The 21,812-nt window shown below is 38.3% G+C and overlaps 1 protein-coding gene and 15 non-coding genes across 16 annotated transcripts; all 16 read left to right on the top strand.

Annotated features, from left to right (window-relative positions):
- Window positions 1-217: 217 nt before the first annotated feature.
- Window positions 218-6,184, top strand: LOC143466021 (mRNA-decapping enzyme 1A-like). Its single transcript, XM_076964596.1, has 6 exons — window positions 218-3,010; window positions 3,223-3,263; window positions 3,395-3,528; window positions 3,607-3,679; window positions 3,939-4,083; window positions 4,555-6,184. The coding sequence occupies exons 1-5, from the start codon at window positions 2,882-2,884 to the stop codon at window positions 4,066-4,068; spliced, it is 507 nt and encodes a 168-aa protein (XP_076820711.1). The 5' UTR covers window positions 218-2,881; the 3' UTR covers window positions 4,069-4,083; window positions 4,555-6,184.
- Window positions 6,185-11,596: 5,412 nt separating this feature from the next.
- Trnas-uga (transfer RNA serine (anticodon UGA)) lies at window positions 11,597-11,678 on the top strand. The gene has a single exon. It is a non-coding gene; the product is annotated as a tRNA-Ser (tRNA).
- Window positions 11,679-11,755: 77 nt separating this feature from the next.
- Trnas-cga (transfer RNA serine (anticodon CGA)) lies at window positions 11,756-11,837 on the top strand. Its single transcript has one exon. It is a non-coding gene; the product is annotated as a tRNA-Ser (tRNA).
- A 77-nt stretch (window positions 11,838-11,914) lies between these two features.
- Window positions 11,915-11,996, top strand: Trnas-cga (transfer RNA serine (anticodon CGA)). Its single transcript has one exon. It is a non-coding gene; the product is annotated as a tRNA-Ser (tRNA).
- A 1,909-nt stretch (window positions 11,997-13,905) lies between these two features.
- Window positions 13,906-13,987, top strand: Trnas-uga (transfer RNA serine (anticodon UGA)). Its single transcript has one exon. It is a non-coding gene; the product is annotated as a tRNA-Ser (tRNA).
- Window positions 13,988-14,064: 77 nt separating this feature from the next.
- Trnas-cga (transfer RNA serine (anticodon CGA)) lies at window positions 14,065-14,146 on the top strand. Its single transcript has one exon. It is a non-coding gene; the product is annotated as a tRNA-Ser (tRNA).
- Window positions 14,147-14,223: 77 nt separating this feature from the next.
- On the top strand, window positions 14,224-14,305 carry Trnas-cga (transfer RNA serine (anticodon CGA)). The gene has a single exon. It is a non-coding gene; the product is annotated as a tRNA-Ser (tRNA).
- A 1,909-nt stretch (window positions 14,306-16,214) lies between these two features.
- On the top strand, window positions 16,215-16,296 carry Trnas-uga (transfer RNA serine (anticodon UGA)). Its single transcript has one exon. It is a non-coding gene; the product is annotated as a tRNA-Ser (tRNA).
- Window positions 16,297-16,373: 77 nt separating this feature from the next.
- On the top strand, window positions 16,374-16,455 carry Trnas-cga (transfer RNA serine (anticodon CGA)). Its single transcript has one exon. It is a non-coding gene; the product is annotated as a tRNA-Ser (tRNA).
- A 77-nt stretch (window positions 16,456-16,532) lies between these two features.
- Window positions 16,533-16,614, top strand: Trnas-cga (transfer RNA serine (anticodon CGA)). Its single transcript has one exon. It is a non-coding gene; the product is annotated as a tRNA-Ser (tRNA).
- A 1,909-nt stretch (window positions 16,615-18,523) lies between these two features.
- Window positions 18,524-18,605, top strand: Trnas-uga (transfer RNA serine (anticodon UGA)). Its single transcript has one exon. It is a non-coding gene; the product is annotated as a tRNA-Ser (tRNA).
- Window positions 18,606-18,682: 77 nt separating this feature from the next.
- On the top strand, window positions 18,683-18,764 carry Trnas-cga (transfer RNA serine (anticodon CGA)). The gene has a single exon. It is a non-coding gene; the product is annotated as a tRNA-Ser (tRNA).
- A 77-nt stretch (window positions 18,765-18,841) lies between these two features.
- On the top strand, window positions 18,842-18,923 carry Trnas-cga (transfer RNA serine (anticodon CGA)). The gene has a single exon. It is a non-coding gene; the product is annotated as a tRNA-Ser (tRNA).
- Window positions 18,924-20,832: 1,909 nt separating this feature from the next.
- Trnas-uga (transfer RNA serine (anticodon UGA)) lies at window positions 20,833-20,914 on the top strand. Its single transcript has one exon. It is a non-coding gene; the product is annotated as a tRNA-Ser (tRNA).
- A 77-nt stretch (window positions 20,915-20,991) lies between these two features.
- On the top strand, window positions 20,992-21,073 carry Trnas-cga (transfer RNA serine (anticodon CGA)). Its single transcript has one exon. It is a non-coding gene; the product is annotated as a tRNA-Ser (tRNA).
- A 77-nt stretch (window positions 21,074-21,150) lies between these two features.
- On the top strand, window positions 21,151-21,232 carry Trnas-cga (transfer RNA serine (anticodon CGA)). The gene has a single exon. It is a non-coding gene; the product is annotated as a tRNA-Ser (tRNA).
- The last annotated feature ends 580 nt before the right edge of the window (window positions 21,233-21,812 follow it).

The raw sequence follows: 21,812 nt of genomic DNA, 5'->3' as shown, positions 1-21,812 counted from the left end.
GCGATTTCAGCATTGTCTTCTGCTGTTTCTATGCGAAAGCGGCTTCTATTGTTTATTTTTAATCAAATCGTGCGGTTTCTATTCGAGGGCGGCTTCTATTCAAGGGCGGTTTCTATTCAAGAAAATACGGTGTTCGCCATAAAGACCGCGTACACTGGCGGCTATTGTTGCAATATGAGCGAGGACGATTGATGGTTGATAACTTGTTTTGCTTCTGCTTTGATGATATGAGTTATCATTTCTCAAACGGCGTGATTATGCTGTTAGTTGCTTAATTCTGTCTATATAAATTACTAAATTATAAAGTTCCCATTTTATTTATTATCAGACACAAAGGCTTTCACCTTCGAGTAAAGCTTACTGAATGTAACATTGCGCGGTAGTAACAAGTGACAGAGTAAAGTGTAAAAAGGAAGTTGTAAACATTACAACAGTATATATATGTGGCACACCAGTTCAAGCGAGGTAATTTATCTGAACGTCATTACAGAGAATTTAAGTTTGGTCAACAACTGAATTACAAGATCCCGAAATAAAATTCCAGCATCGACAAAACAAGTCGTGACTCTTGACGTAACCGTGACAAGTCTATACACAAGTAGCCTACAGAACTTACTGACAGAAGTAGGCCAACAAATGTAACCTGTATACAGTGTATAGGGTATTTTGTTTTCCAGTATACATGCATTCACAAAAGTTACTATATTACACTATTCAGCCATAGAATAATGGTACGTTTTCTGCTGAGTCAAATCCTTTATCAGACAATGAATTCATTACGTCACAGAGGGAGTTCAATATTTGGCAGGGGTGACTATTTCCCACTACACCAGTACTGTTCCCAGTATAGGCTTACAGGTCATACTATAACAGTTTTTAACGAAATTGTATGTGCTGAAACACATTTTCGGGCGAAGACATGCGTGGTGCGTTGAAAGCTTAAGTTATGGTTAATTATTGATAAATCGGTGTAGAAAAACGTCTGTTACGTTTCTTGCTTTCCTTGGGGGTTTATGTAGTGCAGAAGCGCATAGAGAGTATGTTTGTGCTTATTTCCGATTTTTATAACTATTAGGCTATCTTTCGATTGCTTATAATCTTAATGGTTGCAAGCTTCTTACTTTACGTCATACTGCTTTATCTAAATTGGCACTCACAGGCTGTAAAAGGTATACGTTAGTGTTGAAATATGATTTGTACAGCATTTATCAAGTTACATTTATGATACTGTATACTTTCAACTGATTGCTATTTTCTTTTGAAAGTGATAGGGCAGTCCATAAGCAAAATTTTACCTGGGTTTAGCGTACTTAAATTGGTAGAGTTATTGAAATGTTTAGAAGATATAGGAGTAGAAGAGGAAGCCGACCTATCTGAAGTTCAAGAGTCAGACATCACTTCCATTATCAAACCTATTTAAGCAAGAAAGCTTATAAGAGCTTGGAAGTCATATTGAGTTTAGTCATTTGTGACCTTTGTTGTAAAATAAAATCCTGTGCAGTAATGAATTTGAATGATTTTCCAAATTTTAGCTGCTACAGTTCAGGTGGCAGGAAAATGTGAAGTTATGGAAAAAGACAGCACTAGTATGAAAGCGTCGACTTCATCAGTGAGCTATCAGTCATACTCATGGCCAGCTGGATTTCAATATCCCTGTAACAAGTTTCCAATCATTTTAAACCAAACTTCTGACAAAGGCCTGATGCCAGATCTGGCAGCTATACCGTATATGGTTAGGGTTATTATTGAAGATGTAATGAAAGTTGCAAAAAACTATCACTTAGAGATTTACGGCTAATATCGTACAAAGTTATATCAAAGTTTCCTCAGCCAATTGAGGACTTTTGCGATGGAGTGGTTTTGGGTGGTGGACATAAGTCATTGACCAAGCAACTCAAGTACAGGCTGGAAACTGTGATAAGAAAAGAAATTAGAAGTTGGGAATATCTTTGGATTTGCAGGAGACGCATAAGTAAACCATCAAAGATCAAGGCAAAGTTAAAAGGTTCATGAAAGAAAGCTTTTCATTCAGTTAACCGGAAATTAGCAGTGGTGCATTACTGAAACTCTTACCAAAGAATGGCCATTTATCTTTAACGAAAAAGTTTATGCTTGGAATATGGTGCTATCACCAATCAAGTCACAACTTTGAACCTGTGTTGATTTCATCATTGATTACTTTTTGAGACATGGTTTCAAATTTTTTTGCTTTGTAATATCTTGCATTAGACAATCCCTTTTTTTAATAAGATGGAAGCCCAATAAAAGCAGTTGTCCTGTAGAATGACTGCAGTTGAAAAGTAAGTCTGTCTAAGAGATGTGCTTTACTTTAACAGATTTCTTTTTGCAATGTTTGTGTATATGATTGCTCGCGATTAAAATACCAGGTTTACTGCATATCCGTGCAAAATAATTTCCATTTTTTTCTGAAATGGAAAAGAACGTTGTTTTGAGAATACTTCGGCGTCATAATTCATACATTTCACACATCATAGATTCTTCCAAACAAGTTAAAGCTTATATCTGCATTTTAAACGCATAAAGGGTATGCTGCTTGTGTATACTGTTGAATTTTTCACACATTGTGCATCGTTTACCAACTTACAACTTTTAACCTGTGTTGATCTCGTCATTGACTGCTTTTGAGCCATGGTTTCAAGTTCTTTTTTGCTTGTAATTTTTTTCTAGTAGACAATCCCTTTGTTTTAATAAGATGACTGCCCTATAAAAGCAGTTGTCCTGTACAGTGATTGCAGTTGAAAAGTAAATCTGTCTAAAAGATGTTCTTTACTTTCACAAATTTCTTTGTGCAGTGCATATGTATAATATTGCTCGCGATTAAAATACCAGATTTACTGCATATCTGTGCAAACTATTTTTCATGATGTTTTCTGAAATGGAAAAGAACGTTATTTTGAGAACACTTCGCCGTCATAATCCATTTATTTCACACATCATAGATTTTGCAAGTCAAGTGGAAGCTTACAAGCACAATTTAAATACACAAACGGTATGTTGCTTGTGTATTTTCTTTATTGTTGAATTTTTTACATGTTTCACAATTTATGGCAATGACACTATCTGTACTTTTATAAAGTTTAGCCTAGTTTTACTTTTTCTAGAAAGAACTGGTGTAGGTGTAACAGCGTTTGCGTGTAGTTATTCCAGCAGTTAATAATAATCTATTCTCTATATTATTGAAACAAATTTCAATTATTTTAGGAGGAATTAATCGCAGAGGGGACGTTATTTGTGTATTCAAGGTAAGCCAAGCTCATTACCGTTTTGTGTAATATTATTTTATTTTTTAACGGATTTTATATTCTATTTTGCTGCTTAAACGTCTATCATAGCTTGCATGAGCCGATTTCATGACTCGCTCATTTTTGGTCAGCTATGTTCGTCCCTACTATGGGTTCATTGTACTGAACCCATTGAATCAAAAGAGTTTGTTTGAACCAGTTCAATATTCTTGTATGGAGTTCTTCAATCTAGAAAGTCATAGCCTGAAATACACAAGATATGATAGTAGGTGCAAGTATATTAATTAATAATATCAATAAGCTTATACAGAACCTTGGTTGAGTTAAATTTATGTATTTGTAGATATGACATTCGAACATTGTTTAAGTTTCGCAAACAAAGGAGATGGTAATCGAATTGGTCACCTTTTACTTCAGTAAGTTCTTGGAAATGTGTAGCATACATGTCTGTATATAACTGCACAAATACCTGTCTATGTAAACCAAATGGTCAATTGAAAATTTTAATCTAATGACAAAGCAAATTACACTAAATAACTTTTGAAAAGTTGAAGTACAGCATTAGATTTAAGTACAGTAGCAAGCACTTGTCTGCATCCAAAACACGGACTGGTAGTAGCAAAATACGACAAATTCTTCATTGAAGTTATCTTTTGTATGTTGTCTTTTATGCAGTCTAATGGAACACGAAGAAGACGATGCCAAGGAAAAACAAGATTTGGCATATCGAACACAACATTTTGGGATCTATGAAATAGATAGCGATGAAGAGTTCGAGGAAGACATTCTGGAAGAAGTGGATTAATCGAGGACAACGAAGGTCAGTTGGTCAATGTCACAGTTTCCTTATTTCAAGTTAAAGATAGTGAAGAGGTAAAATAACTTGAATAACATCACAAGTCACAACAATAACATTTCATTTTGTAAAAGCGTTTCATAAAATGTTGCGTTACTTGAATAGAGATTTAACCGCAGATAGGTTTTACTTAACACAAAATGACTGTTTTAAGTTTTAGATGAAGTACTTACGCCAGTTAAGTTTTCTTACCATGTAGAAGTTCTTACTATGTATCTCCTCTCTTGCCTCTTACATCTTCACACAACATTATTTATTTAAAATTTGTGTTCAATCAATATACGAAAAGTCTTTTCCATCCAACGTGTTAATTTCCCCCATATCAGAGTTTGCTATTTTGTCCAGTTCTTCATTTCCCATTTAAGTCACAATTTACAAATTTTAGTTTTACTTTGGAAAACTGGCAGGCAATGCTTTTCAATTATTACGTTTCAGTTGTGGAATTAACATCATACTTCAAACACATCATGGATTTTTGTTTCTGCTTCGCATTAAGACAGCACTCGAATTTTGTGTTCTATTTTTTTGATCAAGGTCCTGATTTTGATTTCATCCTTTAAGTTTTGTTTAATTTTAAAAGTTTGTGAAATGTATTTTTGTAAAATGACCTCATTACTATATGATCTTGCACCACGTTTTTTGTTAAAATTGCAATTAGCAACTAGCACTTTCTAGCTGAAATAACAATTTCTTCTACATTTTTACCATATTTGCCACGTCCTAAAAGAATTGCTTTCTTCGAGTTTATTTATTTTTTCATATTATTTTTCAAACATAACAGTGCAATTTAGTAGAATGCTGCAATATTGCCATTTACCACGATTTTGGCCAGAATTATGTGCAATGTTCTAAGTAAGCAATGGCTGACTTGTTACTAGTAATGCAAATAACCGCGCATAAATTATATCAGAAACTTTTTTTTAATTCGGAAACATTTCCTTTAGCTTCTTGCTTCGTCTTTGATGAAAGTTTCCTTGTAAGCTCACTGCATTTCGTTTTGATGCCACGGTAGCACAAGAGCGCTTGCACCGATCCAGCATTTTAAAAATTGTTGCAATATATAAAGACCATAAGCGTAAAATTTTCTTGACGAAATATTACAATACGCGCTTTCTTCACTTCACCGCTCGTTTAATATCCCGGCTGGTGGCGATTTTTATATCGATCTATAAACTCTCAAATCAGTTCGATGATTTGTACCAAGTTATGTCGTCGGTGCTTCTTCATTGTATTGATTGATTACATTTATTATAATTATAAATAAACTTTTGTACCAAACGGTTTCATGGCTGAATACAATGAGCCGCCTTCGAGAAGCTTCACCAGAAGATAAAGAAGACAATGGTTCAGCTTTGGCGAATGTAACCAAAGATTTTTTGATCTATGAAATAAATATCAGGATGCATGCCGCAGAAGAAAAATTTATCTAAAAGTTTTTACTTGTTGCGATTTCGTGTAAGGAAGATTCGATCAATTTGATTAGAAATAATATTTTGCACAATTATTTTATAACAAAACCGAACTTTCTGCAAATTTTAAAAACACAAATTTTAGTTTAAAATCGATTAATCTTCAGTTATGTTCTTCACAGTAACGCTTTGCTCACATTTTGAAGCCACCAGTCTCGTTATTGCCAAAACCTTTAAAATTTGTTGTGGAAGTCGCGCTTGCTTCCAGTTATATCTGATTTAATTGCTCCTGGCTTTGTGGCAATACTTTTATCTCAAGCTGATAATTGCGTGAGACTGTACAAAAAGAGCCTTCGAAATATAGCGACTTGGCACCTGAGCTAATCCTAAAATTGCAATATCCCCTGCTTGCTTTATTTAATTTTACCAATCTTGCACCTTGTGTCCAAATCTTTATTTCTTCCCTGTCTAATCTTTCCCCATAAATTATCTTATTGGCGAAAACATTTTTTTTCGTTTGAAATTTCTGTTTCAAAATTGTGTTCTCAAGCGTTTTGGATCTGTCGTACGTTCCGTTCATTAGTCTACTCATCATACGTTCCAGACATTCGCTCCAATATGACAATTTCAATATTGCATGATGCAAATGTGTAGTAACTAGTAAGGAGTCGGAATTTTGACACAATAAATAGTTTTCGTTTTTAAATTAAGTTTTAGTACTTGCTGGTGAGGTAGTGTCTTGAGATGAAGCGAAAGCTCATAGCTTAGTCTATTTACTACGTTCTTTTAGTTAGACTTTTGCAGAAATATATTATTTCCACAGGGCTCAGTCAGTTTTCAGCGATTTCTCGCAGCATTTAACTATCATAAAACCAAACAATTTCCGCGTGCAGTGCTTAGAACAGATACGATTATATCACGATCAAAGTAGGGCCGGTTATTGATATTGATATTGGTAGTTTAAAAACTGTGCAAAAAGCACAAGTTTTACGAGAGCTTTAAATTTCAATGGGGTCGTTATATGTTGCTTTAATGGTTACAGCGAGTTGCATGACTTTGTTTTCCCAGGTTTCTAATAAACGGACTTATCTATTTCTGCCCCGTGTGAACGTTTCTTGTTTGGAAGCGGCTGGTCTCAGATAGATGTCTTGTTTGGAAACTCTGTCCATGCTTCGATGGAAGAGCGCGTTGTTCCAAAGGGAACTAACTTTTAATACTTTGAAAATAAATAAACTTCGTTTTGTAACTTATGTGCCATTCGTATACTGTCGTTGCAAACTATCAGACGGCAAAAAGTGTAATTATCTAGTCGCCTGCACCTTTTAACGAAAAATCTGTTTATTCTGGAGATACTCACAAATCGCGACGGACCAGTTGAGGAATAACCTACGCGTTGTTTCGTCACTTTGATTACGCTTAGGCTGAGTTGCTCTGAAAGAATGTTTAATCCAATATTCCTTAAAGTAATTTAATAAACTACTTACTAGGTTGCCCATCCTACTTAAAGACGTTTCAAACAATTATTTATAAAATGTTTTTGAAAACGTGCAAATCTTTTTAAAGACTTAAGACTTCAGACTTAAAAACGTGCGCTGATATAAAGAGGCCGAATGAGAATTCAAATTGATATAAGTTTACTCGCCTGATGGCGTTAATTGGTACGGTGTCATTTTGTTCAAAGTAATGATTAATCAAATAATGAATGTTTTTTGATAAAACCAAGTAAATTCCGGCAATTGACGAATCGATAACTACTAACCATTATACCCTGTAATGAAAAGTGGTATATGGTACCTTAACCTGTAAGGTTTACCCACTTCACTACAAAGGTTACACAACAATGACAACTGTATATTCTGATTATATTGAAGCTTCTTTAAACGCACACATTTAGATAAAACATTGGGACAGCTACATAATAAAGTCGACCACTTTCTAGGGTTAACTTAGTAGACTGTAACGCAATGAATAGCTATGAATGAAAGAATAACTCACGTCACGATTTATAACGATACACAGGAAGTTATGCATAGGCGACACGTAACGCAACGCTTCGCAAAGTAGATTTCCCAAACCAGGAAGTATATATTATTTTCCATCTGTGTGGTATAATATGCACCGTACATCACAACCCCAACCCTGCCCATTGTCCATCATGGCCTACACGTCATTTGGATGTTGTTTGTATTCCACTAATTAAAAACAGTTGTTTTACTAACATGATATTCCTGCCACATTTAATTTTATCTTTTTTCAATCAATTTAAAAGTTTGCAGTGATAATGTAAGGCACTGTCTTAAAAAATATGGTCCATGACCACGTGGTTCCATCAACGGAAAAGTCAACCGAGCATGTTGCCTCCGGGTTTTCTGTGATTTGACTTGGAATGGGCAGAGTTTGGTCGCCTTGCTCATGGCAAAAAGCGTTTCGATGTAAAGAATTTGGCAACTTTGCCCAACGTGGGCCTGTTCAAAGCAAAGAGGATATGTCAAGACTCGGTCGTGAAAACAGTAAGTACGACGTTCTCTATTAAAAGTTTACATTGCAGATTAAATCTATGTACGTTGTTCTCTATCAATAACATCGATGTTGCCAGTAAATATATATCGAGGAAAATAAGTGATAAAAACGCAGTCAAAAAGAGGTAGAAAGACAACAAACTTGTCATTAAAGTTAATTTTTTCGCCTTCTTCTACAGTACTTGCAAACAAAAACAACCTTCCAGACCGGTTTGGTGACACTTAATCACGCGACAATTAATCACGCGACGCTTAATCACCGACACATAATCACTAGGACATTTAATCACGCGACATTTTATCACGCGACACATAATCACTAGGACATTTAATCACGCGACACATAATCACTAGGACATTTAATCACGCGACATTTAATTACACATTTACAATATTTTTTTACATTTACAATTTACAGCAATGTTATGCATGGGAAATGTAAGCAACTGCACGAAGATAGACTAAAATCTCGCTTGACAGATAACGGTCAGCTGTGTTTTGCACGCGCAGTTTCAGTGCCTTGTACAGCAGTGGGGATCATTGTTTTAATTGCATCAAGGATGCGATCGTACGTTGCTCGCGTTTTATTTTGAACGAGGCAGTAAACTGCTGCAGGAATAAGACCGGGAACAAGTTCAAAATGTACTGTGTATAGTTGAAAGAACAAAGACGGTACAACCTTGAACGTTCCATCAGCTAGCCACAATTTCGCTCTGGCCAAACCGTCTAGCAGATCCCTGCTGCCAAGAAGAATCAGACGATTGTTTCCAGGTCCAGAGTCGTGCAAAATCATGCGCTGGAATGTTTCTGGTATTGTGAAATTAGTATCCATCGGAGACTGTAGAGCGGCCGTACAGTGTGCAGTCAGCATATCGCGACGTTTTCTCTGCAAGGTCCGCTTCAAAGATTGCTTTTTTGGCAGCGCCATGAGTACACCTGGTTCCAAGTCTCTGCTTACAGACCCGATGACGTTGCTTGTACTGGCTGACAGTTCACCCATATTCACCTTCATTTGACTGATAGCCTGTCTTGCCAAAGCCGTGATAGTAAATTGTAAACCGGTCGTGATAGTAAATTGTAATAATTCATTCAGTGGCATTGTTCCAGAGTTCCAAAATCGACGCTCTGACACAGTTTCAAGTAGCATTGTATTTTACGGTGTAACGTTTTGATGGTACTTTGGTCAAGAGCTTCGGTGACAATACAGTAGAATAATGTTAGATATTACATAGGTTATACTTTCGGACAATGTAACAATTAGACTTTATGAAGCTGGTGTTGATTTAAAGAAACAACGGAGTCAAAACAATTGTCGGGGAGTTCTAAAAGAAAGACCAAGGAAGCCTTTGGCAGTCGCATCCAAGTGATTATGTGTCGCGTGATTAAATGTCGCGTGATTAAGTATCCAAGTCGCGTGATTAAATGTCCTAGTGATTATGTGTCGCGTGATTAAATGTCCTAGTGATTATGTGTCGCGTGATTAAATGTCCTAGTGATTATGTGTCGGTGATTAAGCGTCGCGTGATTAAGTGTCACGTGATTAAGTGTCGGTACACCTCCAGACCAATATACAGTACAAGTTCTACTTGCTCATGAAAGTTGAACCATTTACATTAGATGTTGCTGCTGCCCATAATTGTTTCTAAGACTTTTGTGTTTAACTTATTTTGCAAATTGAAATCGTTAGAAAGAAGTTTCTCACTTGTAAGGAGTAAGGACTACCTTGGATTAAAAGGGACATTACTTGTTTATTCATGGTAAATCAAACCATTATTCGTGTTTGTAGATTTACTTGTCCTTGTTCTGTTAACTTAGAAATTTGTATTATATATTATATCAAGTATATAGACCTAATTTGCCCACATTTTCATGTTTTAACAGTTATTTTCTATTCATACGTGAATGAATTAATTATGAGCAAAATAACTTACCAGCATATGACCGAACATGTCATGCCTTAATATCGACTTCCATGAAGAACATGCGACGTGTTTTAAGTTACTGAAGAGATGGATGTTGGTGCACTTATTACAGTTGCTTGAAATGGTAAATCATGCAAACATTGGATAACATTTCGATTTCCAGCAACTTAAGACCTTTCATTTGAGGACTACTTCGAAAACGATTGTATGGGAACTCTTATGAAGGGGTAAATCACAGCTATACTCAATTTTCAGCCTAACAGATAAGGAAGATGTTAAAGGATCTGAGCGACAAACATTTTCAGATCTATGAAATGAACTATAATAAAGAGTTCATTCAAGACGTTCTGGAAAAAGTGCAAAACAATCACGACAAAAAACGACAGTTAAAAGCAACGTTGTAGTTTGGTTATTGTTGTAGTTTGGTTATGTAGTTGCCATCATACGACTCTGTAAATAAAGAAATATGCAGACTCACAGCTTGATAATGACACTGAGAACAATAGAAGGTTTCCTGCTGTGTTATCTATCCACTGGGCGACGTTAATCAGTTTGCAACTTATACTTCGGTTCACGCATCTCTTTTTTCATCATTTCCCGTCTTGTACCGTATAAATTGCTCGAGTTGCAAAATAATCATGCATTTGCAATTGAAAGGTCAGCGTTAAGATCTGCTTTTCAACACATTTGTCTATTCGTAGTAACTACCAGCAATTTACTTCTATACTAAGTTACGTAGCATTCATCCTTTGCTTAGTATAGCGTAGAAAAAGTTGACGCAATGAATGACTTCAGGGGTCACTTCCCAATAAAACGACAATTTTGTGCCGGCAACACAGTGATTGTGACCGTGTCGCACTCAATGCGTCATATTAAAAAAAGTAAAAATTTTCCGGTCCAATGCGCATGTGACGTCGATGTGGAGTAGTTCGTCGTTGCTTTGACGACAGCTGGTTCCAGGTCTAGGCTAAGTTGTAAATTTTGTGTGGGTTTGAATTTTTGTTTTTTTGGAGTATTTGTCATAAAATGTTAAGCTAAAAACTTGTTGTAAAGTTTAGGCAATTGTTATAGAAAACTGAGTACAAGGATTTTGTCCAAATTAAGACTGTAGACAGACATAACCTAGGTCTTGTTGCAAGCCAAAATTCAGGGTAGGTTTATGATGTAGTTTTGCGTTGGTAGCTTCTTGATTTAATGTACTTTGCATTGAAAAGCCTATCTCTTTGAATTGGGACATGACCCCTTAAGAAAATAACAGAAGTTTACTTTAATACTTAAAATTTAGTTGAAACTAGCTTATAGTTAATACACTACAGAGACGTAGGCGTAGCTAGGTCTCGAAATCAGCTTGATTTTCATCTAGACTACGCTAGCTTGATTTTCATCTAGACTACGCTTGCTTGATTTTCATCTAGACTACGCTAGCTTGATTTTCATCTAGACTACGCTAGCTTCATTTTCATCTAGACTACACTAGCTAGATTTTTATCTAGACTACGCTAGCTACATTTTCATCTTGTCAGATTTGAAAGTCAGGAGAAGATTCCGGAAACACCGACATGGTGGAATCTATCTAGTGATTCGAGAAAAGTGCCATTTTATCTATTTGCATTTCACATTAAGCACAGTTGTCGTGGCCGAGTGGTTAAGGCGACAGACTTGAAATCTGTTAGGCTATGCCCGCGTAGGTTCGAATCCTGCCGACAACGCCGATATTACTTTTGCAATTTCATATGGATATTCGGAAAAGTGCGATTTTATCTATTTCATCTATGCATTAAGCACAGTTGTCGTGGCCGAGTGGTTAAGGCGACAGACTCGAAATCTGTTGGGCCCTGCCCGCGTAGGTTCGAATCCTGCCGACAACGCCGATATTACTTTTGCAATTTCATATGGATATTCGGAAATGTGCCATTTTAACTATTTCATCTATGCATTAAGCACAGTTGTCGTGGCCGAGTGGTTAAGGCGACAGACTCGAAATCTGTTGGGCCCAGCCCGCGTAGGTTCGAATCCTGCCGACAACGCCGATATTACTTTTGCAATTTCATATGGATATTCGGAAATGTGGTATTTTAACTATTTCATCTATGCATTAAGCACAGTTGTCGTGGCCGAGTGGTTAAGGCGACAGACTAGAAATCTGCTGGGCTCTGCCCGCTTAGGTTCGAATCCTGCCGACAACGCGGAATTGGAATCACGCTTCCATAAGTGATTTGCGAAAAGTGCGATTTTATCTATTTGCATTGAACATTAAGCACAGTTGTGGTGTATTTTTTAAAAAAACCAATGAAAACATTTGGAATTCAAGTTTATACGCCGAAACGGACTTGCAAGGTCCTGGGTTTGAACCGGGAACCTTTGGATTGTTATTCACTAAACTTTACTCTCCACCTAATGTGCATCAGGATGCTGCGCCATTGGCCTGACTGAAGGCAGAGCGGGTAATTTGCAACATATTCTGGTTGACGAAAGCAATGTACAGTAACTAAAGTTTAACAGCCGTAACAACTACTGATGTTGGAATAATTTAGGTATTGCATAATAACAAGATATCAACACCGGTTAATACTGCTCTGGTTGTAAGTTGCCGAATATCCTCCCAGAGTTTGCAGGTTCCAAACCTTGTCCACCCACCTCCTGCTTTTCTTGCGAGATTGTAAGTCCGACTGCGTTAAAGTGCACAATAATATTGCAAAAACGCCCAAAGTCCTAAAGCAATAAAGTCAAGATGCGCAGAAAGCATAGGGTGGGTGGGGGGAACTCATAGCACAGTGGAAAAACCGGAGAACGTCGACAGACAAGCTGCAGGTTCAAACCAGCGAGCCGCAGAGCGACGAGCCAACAACCGTTTGATGACCATTTGACCGTCTAGACCACCAGCTGATTGGTGTCTAGACCACCAGCTGGCTAGACTCACATAAATCCTGAGTATTTAGGAAGCTGCCGGAAGCTGTAAAAAAAGTTGCAAAAGTTGCAAAAACTTGCCCTACTAATCACCTAATCCTAATCCTAATCACTTACCTTATATAATATATATAGATATCTATATATAGATATAGTCATAAGTAAAACTAAAATTTATGAATTTCTTCACGTTTAAGGGGTCACTTCCCAATAAAACGACAATTTTGTGCCGGCAACACAGTGATTGTGACCGTGTCGCACTCAATGCGTCATATTAAAAAAAGTAAAAATTTTCCGGTCCAATGCGCATGTGACGTCGATGTGGAGTAGTTCGTCGTTGCTTTGACGACAGCTGGTTCCAGGTCTAGGCTAAGTTGTAAATTTTGTGTGGGTTTGAATTTTTGTTTTTTTGGAGTATTTGTCATAAAATGTTAAGCTAAAAACTTGTTGTAAAGTTTAGGCAATTGTTATAGAAAACTGAGTACAAGGATTTTGTCCAAATTAAGACTGTAGACAGACATAACCTAGGTCTTGTTGCAAGCCAAAATTCAGGGTAGGTTTATGATGTAGTTTTGCGTTGGTAGCTTCTTGATTTAATGTACTTTGCATTGAAAAGCCTATCTCTTTGAATTGGGACATGACCCCTTAAGAAAATAACAGAAGTTTACTTTAATACTTAAAATTTAGTTGAAACTAGCTTATAGTTAATACACTACAGAGACGTAGGCGTAGCTAGGTCTCGAAATCAGCTTGATTTTCATCTAGACTACGCTAGCTTGATTTTCATCTAGACTACGCTTGCTTGATTTTCATCTAGACTACGCTAGCTTGATTTTCATCTAGACTACGCTAGCTTCATTTTCATCTAGACTACACTAGCTAGATTTTTATCTAGACTACGCTAGCTACATTTTCATCTTGTCAGATTTGAAAGTCAGGAGAAGATTCCGGAAACACCGACATGGTGGAATCTATCTAGTGATTCGAGAAAAGTGCCATTTTATCTATTTGCATTTCACATTAAGCACAGTTGTCGTGGCCGAGTGGTTAAGGCGACAGACTTGAAATCTGTTAGGCTATGCCCGCGTAGGTTCGAATCCTGCCGACAACGCCGATATTACTTTTGCAATTTCATATGGATATTCGGAAAAGTGCGATTTTATCTATTTCATCTATGCATTAAGCACAGTTGTCGTGGCCGAGTGGTTAAGGCGACAGACTCGAAATCTGTTGGGCCCTGCCCGCGTAGGTTCGAATCCTGCCGACAACGCCGATATTACTTTTGCAATTTCATATGGATATTCGGAAATGTGCCATTTTAACTATTTCATCTATGCATTAAGCACAGTTGTCGTGGCCGAGTGGTTAAGGCGACAGACTCGAAATCTGTTGGGCCCAGCCCGCGTAGGTTCGAATCCTGCCGACAACGCCGATATTACTTTTGCAATTTCATATGGATATTCGGAAATGTGGTATTTTAACTATTTCATCTATGCATTAAGCACAGTTGTCGTGGCCGAGTGGTTAAGGCGACAGACTAGAAATCTGCTGGGCTCTGCCCGCTTAGGTTCGAATCCTGCCGACAACGCGGAATTGGAATCACGCTTCCATAAGTGATTTGCGAAAAGTGCGATTTTATCTATTTGCATTGAACATTAAGCACAGTTGTGGTGTATTTTTTAAAAAAACCAATGAAAACATTTGGAATTCAAGTTTATACGCCGAAACGGACTTGCAAGGTCCTGGGTTTGAACCGGGAACCTTTGGATTGTTATTCACTAAACTTTACTCTCCACCTAATGTGCATCAGGATGCTGCGCCATTGGCCTGACTGAAGGCAGAGCGGGTAATTTGCAACATATTCTGGTTGACGAAAGCAATGTACAGTAACTAAAGTTTAACAGCCGTAACAACTACTGATGTTGGAATAATTTAGGTATTGCATAATAACAAGATATCAACACCGGTTAATACTGCTCTGGTTGTAAGTTGCCGAATATCCTCCCAGAGTTTGCAGGTTCCAAACCTTGTCCACCCACCTCCTGCTTTTCTTGCGAGATTGTAAGTCCGACTGCGTTAAAGTGCACAATAATATTGCAAAAACGCCCAAAGTCCTAAAGCAATAAAGTCAAGATGCGCAGAAAGCATAGGGTGGGTGGGGGGAACTCATAGCACAGTGGAAAAACCGGAGAACGTCGACAGACAAGCTGCAGGTTCAAACCAGCGAGCCGCAGAGCGACGAGCCAACAACCGTTTGATGACCATTTGACCGTCTAGACCACCAGCTGATTGGTGTCTAGACCACCAGCTGGCTAGACTCACATAAATCCTGAGTATTTAGGAAGCTGCCGGAAGCTGTAAAAAAAGTTGCAAAAGTTGCAAAAACTTGCCCTACTAATCACCTAATCCTAATCCTAATCACTTACCTTATATAATATATATAGATATCTATATATAGATATAGTCATAAGTAAAACTAAAATTTATGAATTTCTTCACGTTTAAGGGGTCACTTCCCAATAAAACGACAATTTTGTGCCGGCAACACAGTGATTGTGACCGTGTCGCACTCAATGCGTCATATTAAAAAAAGTAAAAATTTTCCGGTCCAATGCGCATGTGACGTCGATGTGGAGTAGTTCGTCGTTGCTTTGACGACAGCTGGTTCCAGGTCTAGGCTAAGTTGTAAATTTTGTGTGGGTTTGAATTTTTGTTTTTTTGGAGTATTTGTCATAAAATGTTAAGCTAAAAACTTGTTGTAAAGTTTAGGCAATTGTTATAGAAAACTGAGTACAAGGATTTTGTCCAAATTAAGACTGTAGACAGACATAACCTAGGTCTTGTTGCAAGCCAAAATTCAGGGTAGGTTTATGATGTAGTTTTGCGTTGGTAGCTTCTTGATTTAATGTACTTTGCATTGAAAAGCCTATCTCTTTGAATTGGGACATGACCCCTTAAGAAAATAACAGAAGTTTACTTTAATACTTAAAATTTAGTTGAAACTAGCTTATAGTTAATACACTACAGAGACGTAGGCGTAGCTAGGTCTCGAAATCAGCTTGATTTTCATCTAGACTACGCTAGCTTGATTTTCATCTAGACTACGCTTGCTTGATTTTCATCTAGACTACGCTAGCTTGATTTTCATCTAGACTACGCTAGCTTCATTTTCATCTAGACTACACTAGCTAGATTTTTATCTAGACTACGCTAGCTACATTTTCATCTTGTCAGATTTGAAAGTCAGGAGAAGATTCCGGAAACACCGACATGGTGGAATCTATCTAGTGATTCGAGAAAAGTGCCATTTTATCTATTTGCATTTCACATTAAGCACAGTTGTCGTGGCCGAGTGGTTAAGGCGACAGACTTGAAATCTGTTAGGCTATGCCCGCGTAGGTTCGAATCCTGCCGACAACGCCGATATTACTTTTGCAATTTCATATGGATATTCGGAAAAGTGCGATTTTATCTATTTCATCTATGCATTAAGCACAGTTGTCGTGGCCGAGTGGTTAAGGCGACAGACTCGAAATCTGTTGGGCCCTGCCCGCGTAGGTTCGAATCCTGCCGACAACGCCGATATTACTTTTGCAATTTCATATGGATATTCGGAAATGTGCCATTTTAACTATTTCATCTATGCATTAAGCACAGTTGTCGTGGCCGAGTGGTTAAGGCGACAGACTCGAAATCTGTTGGGCCCAGCCCGCGTAGGTTCGAATCCTGCCGACAACGCCGATATTACTTTTGCAATTTCATATGGATATTCGGAAATGTGGTATTTTAACTATTTCATCTATGCATTAAGCACAGTTGTCGTGGCCGAGTGGTTAAGGCGACAGACTAGAAATCTGCTGGGCTCTGCCCGCTTAGGTTCGAATCCTGCCGACAACGCGGAATTGGAATCACGCTTCCATAAGTGATTTGCGAAAAGTGCGATTTTATCTATTTGCATTGAACATTAAGCACAGTTGTGGTGTATTTTTTAAAAAAACCAATGAAAACATTTGGAATTCAAGTTTATACGCCGAAACGGACTTGCAAGGTCCTGGGTTTGAACCGGGAACCTTTGGATTGTTATTCACTAAACTTTACTCTCCACCTAATGTGCATCAGGATGCTGCGCCATTGGCCTGACTGAAGGCAGAGCGGGTAATTTGCAACATATTCTGGTTGACGAAAGCAATGTACAGTAACTAAAGTTTAACAGCCGTAACAACTACTGATGTTGGAATAATTTAGGTATTGCATAATAACAAGATATCAACACCGGTTAATACTGCTCTGGTTGTAAGTTGCCGAATATCCTCCCAGAGTTTGCAGGTTCCAAACCTTGTCCACCCACCTCCTGCTTTTCTTGCGAGATTGTAAGTCCGACTGCGTTAAAGTGCACAATAATATTGCAAAAACGCCCAAAGTCCTAAAGCAATAAAGTCAAGATGCGCAGAAAGCATAGGGTGGGTGGGGGGAACTCATAGCACAGTGGAAAAACCGGAGAACGTCGACAGACAAGCTGCAGGTTCAAACCAGCGAGCCGCAGAGCGACGAGCCAACAACCGTTTGATGACCATTTGACCGTCTAGACCACCAGCTGATTGGTGTCTAGACCACCAGCTGGCTAGACTCACATAAATCCTGAGTATTTAGGAAGCTGCCGGAAGCTGTAAAAAAAGTTGCAAAAGTTGCAAAAACTTGCCCTACTAATCACCTAATCCTAATCCTAATCACTTACCTTATATAATATATATAGATATCTATATATAGATATAGTCATAAGTAAAACTAAAATTTATGAATTTCTTCACGTTTAAGGGGTCACTTCCCAATAAAACGACAATTTTGTGCCGGCAACACAGTGATTGTGACCGTGTCGCACTCAATGCGTCATATTAAAAAAAGTAAAAATTTTCCGGTCCAATGCGCATGTGACGTCGATGTGGAGTAGTTCGTCGTTGCTTTGACGACAGCTGGTTCCAGGTCTAGGCTAAGTTGTAAATTTTGTGTGGGTTTGAATTTTTGTTTTTTTGGAGTATTTGTCATAAAATGTTAAGCTAAAAACTTGTTGTAAAGTTTAGGCAATTGTTATAGAAAACTGAGTACAAGGATTTTGTCCAAATTAAGACTGTAGACAGACATAACCTAGGTCTTGTTGCAAGCCAAAATTCAGGGTAGGTTTATGATGTAGTTTTGCGTTGGTAGCTTCTTGATTTAATGTACTTTGCATTGAAAAGCCTATCTCTTTGAATTGGGACATGACCCCTTAAGAAAATAACAGAAGTTTACTTTAATACTTAAAATTTAGTTGAAACTAGCTTATAGTTAATACACTACAGAGACGTAGGCGTAGCTAGGTCTCGAAATCAGCTTGATTTTCATCTAGACTACGCTAGCTTGATTTTCATCTAGACTACGCTTGCTTGATTTTCATCTAGACTACGCTAGCTTGATTTTCATCTAGACTACGCTAGCTTCATTTTCATCTAGACTACACTAGCTAGATTTTTATCTAGACTACGCTAGCTACATTTTCATCTTGTCAGATTTGAAAGTCAGGAGAAGATTCCGGAAACACCGACATGGTGGAATCTATCTAGTGATTCGAGAAAAGTGCCATTTTATCTATTTGCATTTCACATTAAGCACAGTTGTCGTGGCCGAGTGGTTAAGGCGACAGACTTGAAATCTGTTAGGCTATGCCCGCGTAGGTTCGAATCCTGCCGACAACGCCGATATTACTTTTGCAATTTCATATGGATATTCGGAAAAGTGCGATTTTATCTATTTCATCTATGCATTAAGCACAGTTGTCGTGGCCGAGTGGTTAAGGCGACAGACTCGAAATCTGTTGGGCCCTGCCCGCGTAGGTTCGAATCCTGCCGACAACGCCGATATTACTTTTGCAATTTCATATGGATATTCGGAAATGTGCCATTTTAACTATTTCATCTATGCATTAAGCACAGTTGTCGTGGCCGAGTGGTTAAGGCGACAGACTCGAAATCTGTTGGGCCCAGCCCGCGTAGGTTCGAATCCTGCCGACAACGCCGATATTACTTTTGCAATTTCATATGGATATTCGGAAATGTGGTATTTTAACTATTTCATCTATGCATTAAGCACAGTTGTCGTGGCCGAGTGGTTAAGGCGACAGACTAGAAATCTGCTGGGCTCTGCCCGCTTAGGTTCGAATCCTGCCGACAACGCGGAATTGGAATCACGCTTCCATAAGTGATTTGCGAAAAGTGCGATTTTATCTATTTGCATTGAACATTAAGCACAGTTGTGGTGTATTTTTTAAAAAAACCAATGAAAACATTTGGAATTCAAGTTTATACGCCGAAACGGACTTGCAAGGTCCTGGGTTTGAACCGGGAACCTTTGGATTGTTATTCACTAAACTTTACTCTCCACCTAATGTGCATCAGGATGCTGCGCCATTGGCCTGACTGAAGGCAGAGCGGGTAATTTGCAACATATTCTGGTTGACGAAAGCAATGTACAGTAACTAAAGTTTAACAGCCGTAACAACTACTGATGTTGGAATAATTTAGGTATTGCATAATAACAAGATATCAACACCGGTTAATACTGCTCTGGTTGTAAGTTGCCGAATATCCTCCCAGAGTTTGCAGGTTCCAAACCTTGTCCACCCACCTCCTGCTTTTCTTGCGAGATTGTAAGTCCGACTGCGTTAAAGTGCACAATAATATTGCAAAAACGCCCAAAGTCCTAAAGCAATAAAGTCAAGATGCGCAGAAAGCATAGGGTGGGTGGGGGGAACTCATAGCACAGTGGAAAAACCGGAGAACGTCGACAGACAAGCTGCAGGTTCAAACCAGCGAGCCGCAGAGCGACGAGCCAACAACCGTTTGATGACCATTTGACCGTCTAGACCACCAGCTGATTGGTGTCTAGACCACCAGCTGGCTAGACTCACATAAATCCTGAGTATTTAGGAAGCTGCCGGAAGCTGTAAAAAAAGTTGCAAAAGTTGCAAAAACTTGCCCTACTAATCACCTAATCCTAATCCTAATCACTTACCTTATATAATATATATAGATATCTATATATAGATATAGTCATAAGTAAAACTAAAATTTATGAATTTCTTCACGTTTAAGGGGTCACTTCCCAATAAAACGACAATTTTGTGCCGGCAACACAGTGATTGTGACCGTGTCGCACTCAATGCGTCATATTAAAAAAAGTAAAAATTTTCCGGTCCAATGCGCATGTGACGTCGATGTGGAGTAGTTCGTCGTTGCTTTGACGACAGCTGGTTCCAGGTCTAGGCTAAGTTGTAAATTTTGTGTGGGTTTGAATTTTTGTTTTTTTGGAGTATTTGTCATAAAATGTTAAGCTAAAAACTTGTTGTAAAGTTTAGGCAATTGTTATAGAAAACTGAGTACAAGGATTTTGTCCAAATTAAGACTGTAGACAGACATAACCTAGGTCTTGTTGCAAGCCAAAATTCAGGGTAGGTTTATGATGTAGTTTTGCGTTGGTAGCTTCTTGATTTAATGTACTTTGCATTGAAAAGCCTATCTCTTTGAATTGGGACATGACCCCTTAAGAAAATAACAGAAGTTTACTTTAATACTTAAAATTTAGTTGAAACTAGCTTATAGTTAATACACTACAGAGACGTAGGCGTAGCTAGGTCTCGAAATCAGCTTGATTTTCATCTAGACTACGCTAGCTTGATTTTCATCTAGACTACGCTTGCTTGATTTTCATCTAGACTACGCTAGCTTGATTTTCATCTAGACTACGCTAGCTTCATTTTCATCTAGACTACACTAGCTAGATTTTTATCTAGACTACGCTAGCTACATTTTCATCTTGTCAGATTTGAAAGTCAGGAGAAGATTCCGGAAACACCGACATGGTGGAATCTATCTAGTGATTCGAGAAAAGTGCCATTTTATCTATTTGCATTTCACATTAAGCACAGTTGTCGTGGCCGAGTGGTTAAGGCGACAGACTTGAAATCTGTTAGGCTATGCCCGCGTAGGTTCGAATCCTGCCGACAACGCCGATATTACTTTTGCAATTTCATATGGATATTCGGAAAAGTGCGATTTTATCTATTTCATCTATGCATTAAGCACAGTTGTCGTGGCCGAGTGGTTAAGGCGACAGACTCGAAATCTGTTGGGCCCTGCCCGCGTAGGTTCGAATCCTGCCGACAACGCCGATATTACTTTTGCAATTTCATATGGATATTCGGAAATGTGCCATTTTAACTATTTCATCTATGCATTAAGCACAGTTGTCGTGGCCGAGTGGTTAAGGCGACAGACTCGAAATCTGTTGGGCCCAGCCCGCGTAGGTTCGAATCCTGCCGACAACGCCGATATTACTTTTGCAATTTCATATGGATATTCGGAAATGTGGTATTTTAACTATTTCATCTATGCATTAAGCACAGTTGTCGTGGCCGAGTGGTTAAGGCGACAGACTAGAAATCTGCTGGGCTCTGCCCGCTTAGGTTCGAATCCTGCCGACAACGCGGAATTGGAATCACGCTTCCATAAGTGATTTGCGAAAAGTGCGATTTTATCTATTTGCATTGAACATTAAGCACAGTTGTGGTGTATTTTTTAAAAAAACCAATGAAAACATTTGGAATTCAAGTTTATACGCCGAAACGGACTTGCAAGGTCCTGGGTTTGAACCGGGAACCTTTGGATTGTTATTCACTAAACTTTACTCTCCACCTAATGTGCATCAGGATGCTGCGCCATTGGCCTGACTGAAGGCAGAGCGGGTAATTTGCAACATATTCTGGTTGACGAAAGCAATGTACAGTAACTAAAGTTTAACAGCCGTAACAACTACTGATGTTGGAATAATTTAGGTATTGCATAATAACAAGATATCAACACCGGTTAATACTGCTCTGGTTGTAAGTTGCCGAATATCCTCCCAGA

This window comes from Clavelina lepadiformis, chromosome 7 (assembly GCF_947623445.1).
Source record: "Clavelina lepadiformis chromosome 7, kaClaLepa1.1, whole genome shotgun sequence".
NCBI classification, from domain to species: Eukaryota; Metazoa; Chordata; class Ascidiacea; order Aplousobranchia; family Clavelinidae; genus Clavelina; species Clavelina lepadiformis.
This window is presented reverse-complemented; position numbering and strand designations above follow the sequence as displayed.

What these genes read in the sequence shown, in the direction of transcription:
- LOC143466021 (XM_076964596.1), top strand. Translation starts at nt 2,882, where the DNA reads ATGATGTTTTCTGAAATGGAAAAGAACGTTATTTTGAGAACACTTCGC. An exon ending in ACGTTATTTGTGTATTCAAG is followed by an intron (nt 3,264 to 3,394) that starts GTAAGCCAAGCT and finishes ATTTTTGGTCAG; the next exon opens with CTATGTTCGTCCCTACTATG. An exon ending in GAAATACACAAGATATGATA is followed by an intron (nt 3,529 to 3,606) that starts GTAGGTGCAAGT and finishes ATGTATTTGTAG; the next exon opens with ATATGACATTCGAACATTGT.